At 36.6% G+C, this 7,500-nt stretch overlaps 1 protein-coding gene and 1 non-coding gene across 3 annotated transcripts in view; both read right to left on the bottom strand.

The window, feature by feature from the left end:
• Positions 1-32, bottom strand: part of Trnat-ggu (transfer RNA threonine (anticodon GGU)) — a 73-nt gene extending 41 nt beyond the window's left edge. Inside the window, exon 1 of the tRNA in view lies at positions 1-32. This exon is cut by the window's left edge and continues 41 nt beyond it. This is a non-coding gene — a tRNA (tRNA-Thr).
• LOC138007130 (G-protein coupled receptor 157-like) overlaps positions 1-7,500 on the bottom strand; it is a 52,418-nt gene that overhangs the window by 44,424 nt on the left and 494 nt on the right. For both annotated transcript variants that reach the window (XM_068853877.1, XM_068853876.1), the window contains exons 1-2: positions 7,197-7,500; positions 2,431-2,628 (exon numbers count right to left, since the gene is read on the bottom strand). The exon at positions 7,197-7,500 is cut by the window's right edge and continues 494 nt beyond it. In XM_068853877.1, the coding sequence (XP_068709978.1) occupies positions 2,431-2,628; positions 7,197-7,500 (502 nt within the window). The remainder of the gene's footprint in view (positions 1-2,430; positions 2,629-7,196) is intronic.

The raw sequence follows: 7,500 nt of genomic DNA, 5'->3' as shown, positions 1-7,500 counted from the left end.
TGCGACGCTCTAACCAACTGAGCTATGAAGCCACTGACGTTGGGAGCTGGTCACTTGTAGGTTCTAATGTTCCCGTGAGGAATGAATCAATAATGAAATGATATACCGGTATGACATGGATCATGTATGAACTGCGGATATGAAATCAAGTGAAGCTATGATCCTCGCAGTTATGAACGCAATTTTTGCAATTGCGTAGAGAAGCCTGAAAAATTCAGGACTTCAATGTGGTTTGAACCCGTGACCTCGCGATACCGGTGTGACGCTCTAACCAACTGAGCTATGAAGCCACTGACGTTGGGAGCTGGTCATTTGTGGGTTCTAATGTTCCCGTGAGGAATGAATCAATGATGAAATGATATATGACATGGATCATATACGAACTGCAGATATGAAATCAAGTGAAGCTATGATCCTCGCAGTTATGAACGCAATTTTTGCAATTGCGTAGAGAAGCCTGTTCGTTCAGTTCATATATGATCCATGTCATATATCATTTCATTATTGATTCATTCCTCACGGGAACATTAGAACCCACAAATGACCAGCTCCCAACGTCAGTGGCTTCATAGCTCAGTTGGTTAGAGCGTCGCACCGGTATCTCGAGGTCACGGGTTCAAACCCCGTTGAAGTCCTGAATTTTCAGGCTTGTCCACGCAATTGCAAAAATTGCGTTCATAACTGCGAGGATCATAGCTTCACTTGATTTCATATCCGCAGTTCATATATGATCCATGTCATATATCATTTCATCAATGCCGATCTAGAAGTATAAAAACTGTCCTTCTCTCCCTTTGGGGCAAAGCTGTGGAATGAGATACCCATTCAGGTAAAGCTAGTAAAAAATGTTGATAAGTAAGTTCTTGCCTATTTGTCTCTATTTGTTCGATTCGTGTCATTCTTTCTTCTTTGTGTTATCTAGTTTTCATCTATTTTATAATTCAATTTGTTTCATTCTTTTTTTCTTTATTGTGTTATCTAGTTTAAATTAATTTTCATTTTTCTCATTTGAAAATTGTAGACTTTCCTTATTTAGCATTAGTCTTACATGTAATTCCATATTCCATTTTCCTGCCTCGAATTGCTTTGCTAGTTGAAGATAATGCTTTTGTAATTTTATCTGTTCATAAATAAAGATTTGTTTGTTGTTTTTTACCGCCATGTGCTTTAGGGTAAAGCCTCCTTCTTATTCATTGCATTCAATCAGATAGCAAAAACATGTTATGAGATTGGTATTGAAACATTTTAAAATAGACGATAATGTAAAAAATCGTTAAATTTCATAAAACCAAATCACATGACGGATCAAGTGATGTACGCTAATAGTAGTCACGTGCTGTAGTATCACGCAAGTTTGTTCAATATATGAGGAGTAATGGGCCTTTTTAGGGCAAACCCTCGTTGTCATGCTAGTCGCTAGGTAACAGTAAATATATCACAACTGATACCACAATCTGACACACAAGTCGTACCTTGCCTGAAAGAGCAGGTCTTAATCTACAAAAAGCATAAAAAATTGTTAAACCTTTTCTGTACTTTAGGTTGAACAAACTCATAAAATAAAGTTTTTTTCAGCCTCCAGCTCCTGGACTATAAGAATAGGTTGGAAGATTTGACTTGAGCTACTGAGTCTTTGAGAGACATCAAATTCATACAAGGTATTGCAAAATACAGTTATCCACCCTAGCTGCTACAAAGTTTACAAAATAATAATGGAACAGGACCAAAATAAATCAGTGAACAAGTAAACTAAAGGGGAATAAAGGAGAGGAACTCTTTATCTGTTTCCACGGACAAGCCCTGGTTCAGGCTACAAATAAAAACAACTAAGGTGATACTAACAAAGAAAACAAGACTGGAAGACTATTGGACAGGTGAGACATTTAGCCATCTGACTGCAGTACATCAGTGTATTTGACTGCTACTTGACAATAAAAGTAACAAGGAAAACTCCTTCAGTCAACAAACCAAGGTGCATATGCACATCGATTTCCTTAATTTTCACTGCACTAATAGAATATGAACTGCTGAATCACCTAGGGTCACATTATTTGGGACTGGAGGTGTTCTTGTACCAGTCTTTTTTCAGATGGGAAATCTTCAGGAAATCATCAATAATGTCAATCTGTGGTAGAAACTGAGCACTTCTTGTTTTGCTAAAATGATGGTCTGAATGTTATCATAAAATTTAACTGGGTTGTTTGACTCGATTTTAATGGGAGTAAAAGTACTCAGGTTTGCTATTAAACCTGCTTTGAACATGGTGGGATTTTCGTGGATGTGAGCCCAAGAATACTGTTGGTCATGAAAGGAATTTACAATTATGAAGTTGGTGAAATCAAAGTTTTACCGTAATGTTATTACCAGTATTCATTAGATTATTTATGAAAAACTAGATATATTGATATTGAAAATTGAAACAGCACTTACATGAAGGATCATGAGCCATTCTTGCAATGGTGGAGTGCTTGGGAAATACACCAAGAAACGGAAAAATCTGATGGTTCCCCATATGCGCAACAAAATAAACACTATAGGAATGAACATCAACTTGCGATCAGCCTTCTTCACTGCCTCAATAGACCTCAAGGTTAAAAAATGACTCCCTGGAGCAAATCCTGTCTTCATCTGTAAGAAAAGCAAAAGCTCAAGTTGACGAAAGGGGTACAAGGACACTTCATGATGCCTTTAAAAAATCTGCATGCATCTCATTACTAGAATCCTTGACATACATGTATCCAAGCATGTCATTAAAGTCTGAAGCAGGAGGGAATGTGGGTATAACAACTGTTGGGAAGGCACACCGGGCCTTCCCCCCTACGGTCATTTTTTGACAAACCTGAACCCTGGAGCTCGTTGTCAACTTTGAATTACATAAGTCTATGAATGGCTAACAGCTAGCAAGTTAATGTTGAACGTTAAGAAGTCGAATTTTACTATCTTTCATCCTCATCAGAAGAAAATCGACTATCAAGTTAACCTTCAAATATTTGATAATGATTCCAAAACTTTTTTGCCTTTAAAACAAAAGTCGTACATGTATCTCAAATATTTAGGTGTACTTAAATTGATTAAAATCTCAGCTGGAAATACATGTATCATATTAGACACATTACTTCAAAGATAAACAAAACTATTGGCATTATTGCCAGACTAACTCTAAGATATTATGTACTTACAAGCGTACTGCTAACAATTCATCGATCTTTGATATTCCCCTATCTATCATATCGGCATTCTGGTGTGGGGCCAAGCTGCACAATCTTACATCAAATTTTGGTCTTACAAAAGCGTGCCATTTGCCTCATGTATTTTGCACCTTATAGGTCACATGCCATTGCCTCCAATACTATTCCAGTAAATATGCTTTATTTTAAATCTATTGCAATACTCATGCATGATGTTTTCAATAAGTTAAGCCCACGTAATATTTCTAACCTTTTTGATTTCTCAAATGAGATGCATAATTACAATACAAGACTTTCCTTAGCAGGCAATTATTATATAAAATACTCAAGATCTAACCAACTATTAAAAACTTTTTCAAGATTAGGGGCCAAAATATGGAACGGCATCCCACAAGAATTATGCAAATTACCAAAATGCGTATTTAAGAAAATTATACATAATCGACTTTTACAAGTTTTAATGAAAGAGGATGATTATGTTGCCATACTGTACCTTCACTAATCATCAGATTTCAAAATAATTGCTAAAAGTAGATTTATCTAACCGCAGTTTCTATTCTATTTTATTTATTTGTTTATTATAGGTCTATAATACGGAGTATTCAATGTGCATACATATTTATTTTATCTCTACTTATGTAATACTCACACTTAGATTTACTCTGTAAACAGTCCTACTCGCTACCTGCCTAGATTAACTTTAGCTATTTGCGGGCTAGCATTGTCTTGTATTAATTTGCCATTTAACTTAATAATGAACTTGAATGTGACACAAAAAAAGTGCACTCACTACTTAGCCTTTTCTCTGCTGGAGAGCGACTGTGATCTTTGCTGAACACGCAACATTAAGACATTTCAATTGGTCTTTTATGGATCACAAATCTTTTCACATTGCATTATAGGGTGACTCGTTTTTCTGAGTAGAACTGAACACAGCATATGAAATTGTGACATTTTGACAGTAAGATATGTTTTGTATTGACAGAAGATAGATCAAGAAAAAGACAAAACTGTCTTTTTAAATCAATCTTTGTATTAAAAAAAACAATAGACCGTTGAGATCTTGAAAGTCACTTCCACAGCTGGTCAGTTTCCCCGGTGCCTGAGAATTAGGGTTCTGTTGGTGCAAAACTCCAAAATAGTTGTTGTATTGTTATGGGGGCCAACGTTTCTTTGCGAAGTTATAAGAGCTCAGAATTTACTTTTGGTCACATTTTGTAAGCTTTAATAGTAACAAAAAAATGAAAGTGTTCCCGGGGAATATACTTCTGTATATACACCAGTAGAGCACCATGGGTAAGATTTGTTGGGTAATCTATCGATGCGAGAAATTTTGGTTATGACGTCACATATGTCTGCCCGTACAGACTGTAAGGGTGGAGGTACACTGTAGGACAGACTCTGGAAACAGGAGTGTTTGGGCAATTTTCCTTGGTGGGGAATTGCGTGGCAGCATTGCATTGGCAACCCACATTTTTCTGATGGGAAATCACCTTTAGTGACGAGCAACCGGATAAAGAGCAGGAAAGAGCATGAGAGAAGAGGCGACGGAATTTGAGAAATTTAAGCAAAGAATCGTCAAGAGAAGCCGAGGAAGGAGAAGAAGAGAAAATTTCAATGAAAATCAACATAAAGTTGAGAGAAATAGACCCAGAGACAAAACACTTATTTACAACGGTTAGCTTTCAGGTAATGTTTTACTTTTTTTAAATATATGCCTCGCTGCCTCACATATTTTGTAAAACTAGTTAAAAAACCGAAAAAGACCTGAAAATGTTTGCAATTCCGTGTTGCCAGAGATTCTGACATATTTCAGCAATCACATTTATAGGCTTTTTGTGTGAAATGGATATAGAGTTGTAAGCTACTTTGTTTGACTGTGAAATTGCAGTTGAGTAAGCAAACTTACTAAGCTTTAGGTTGACTTTTTAATTAGTAAAGAGTTTTACTATTGTGCTGAACTGAAGAGAGAGGGAGTAAAGATTGTCAGTCAAATGGAAGATGTTTGAAAGAGATTACTATGCATGTAATTTCAGTTTTAGTTGTTGATTAAAATCATTGGTTACTGTTTGCAAAGCTTGTTTGTTTACTGCTATCAGCTCAGAGTTGTTTGATTTGTTTGATCACTGTAAACTGTACACACTTAAATGATGATGAATTTTGTACTTTATGCAGAAGCATAACTATTTCCATAAACACTATACACTTTTTCTTTTTGTAAGAACCCCTTTTATGAGAACATTGAGGCTGAGATTAACCCAAATTATAAGAACATATTAAGAACATTCCTCAGGCTGAGACTGAGTCGATTGAGAATGTTTTTATTTTGGTCTTTGTATTTTAAATGAAAGCAAGAAAGGAAGGTAAAGAAATGTAAATTAACCCAAATACTTAAGGGCATACATGTAGTATAACAAAATGATGGTTTTCTTATTGCATGACACATATCTCAGTTAATGAGCAGTTCTCATTTATAATCGTTACAAAATATTAAACTTCAACACCATCAAAGCAATCACTTTGATAGGTTTCCTAGTCACATCCATAAGATTTCAGTTGTTAAAAAAACTATACCACGTAAAATTAAGAACATCTTTAAGAACGTTGTCAGCCTCACAATGCAAACTTTAGTGTATAATTTGCTTTCTGGGGTTAGAGACACGAGCTCTGCCATTAGGCTCGGCTAAAACTATGTATTATATTATGTACATGGTTGTAGCATATAAGCTTGTTGGTAGAATTTTGAAGAAGAAGAAGAAAACTCTATTAAACTAGGGATTCCTATTTATACCTTGGTGCAGTCTCCCGTACGGCTGTGCCAGCACAAGTGAAAACCCTTGGAGAATGATCAAGAACTACATGTAGCACCAACATGAAGAGAATCTTGTCCACATTGAGACCTTAGAGGATATCATTCCCAGTTTTGGTTGAGAATTAAGACCTGTCTTCAGTTGTTCAGCAGGTGACTGTATACTATAGTAATATCCCATTGAGTTATCCACTAAATAGTGATTTATCTGAGTGGATTATTAAGTGATATCCACCTATTCAACAACTGAAGCCAGAATGTTCAGTGAAAGCCACCCTTACTTGAATAATGCAATTAAACATGTTGGTTGCTCTTGAAATAAACTCCAAATCAAAGACCCAAAGACCCAATGAAATATGCTTCAAAATGTGTCTGAGGAAAAAACATTTAGGTATCTTTAAAAATTAGTTTATGTTCAGGTAACAATGAAGCAAATGGTTGAAATTCTTTCATTTTAGCAAGCCAATGCAAGAAAATGAAATACAGGGATGGCAGTGGTGAGAGCACTTGCCTTCCACCATAGTTGCCCAGGTTTGATTCATAGACTTGAGGCGCGTTCGATTGACCCTATTCCGGGATAAGAATACATGGAGTGATGATTAAAATGGTATGTTTGGTGCAGTTTCGAAGCAGCAAGGATAATAAAACTATGTTTAAAATACCATTTTAGCAGGTACTTGACAATATTTAATGTGAATCTCCGTAAAAACGAAGGATTTCTAACTTATATTCCACGTATTCCTATTCCGGAATACAGTCAATCAGACGCACCCTTGGTGTACTTACATACATACATACTTCATTGACCACTCCCTATAGGGGCTTTTCAGGGCCAATGAAACACAACGAAATGACGGAACAGAACAACAACAACAATAGCTGTAAAGAATCCCGACTGGCCGGAAGCAAACCAGTTGGCTATTTACAAGTGCAGCTGGCAGGTTGAATCAGGGACTACCAGTATCAAATTCATTCAGTGGTCAGAGTGGGTCTTGAACCCGCGATCTCCGGATCTCAAGGAAAGCGCCCTAACCACTGGGCCACACTTCCTCCACATGTGAGTTGAGATGTTCTTCTTTGGATACTCTCCTTAAAACCAAACCTATGATTTGATTTGATTTCTGTACAGTATCCCCAATTAGCACTACTGTACACACAGCTGACACTAAAATAAAGTTTATTCTTATTATACAACTTACCTCACGTCGAATTTGGCACTTCACCAGGAAATAAAACACAGATATAGCAATATATGATAAAATTTCCCAACCCTTTCCAGCAATGCACATCCACAAAACGTTCCACCACCTGTCACGATTACGATCGATTTTAATCCAACACCATCCTGAAGACACAAGATCTTCTGAATTGCCTACTGCTTTTTCTCCGTAAGCAGTGGCTGCCATTAATACGGGAATCCCCCATCCGGTGAGTTGAAAAAACAACATGAGTCTACGCTCCCCTTGTATTGTTATTTGCCTGCAAATAGTCATGTAGATGTAA

Source organism: Montipora foliosa, chromosome 6 (assembly GCF_036669935.1).
Source record: "Montipora foliosa isolate CH-2021 chromosome 6, ASM3666993v2, whole genome shotgun sequence".
Taxonomy (NCBI): domain Eukaryota; kingdom Metazoa; phylum Cnidaria; class Anthozoa; order Scleractinia; family Acroporidae; genus Montipora; species Montipora foliosa.
The sequence above is the reverse complement of the archived record's forward strand: the minus strand, read 5'-3'. Positions and strand labels throughout refer to the sequence as shown.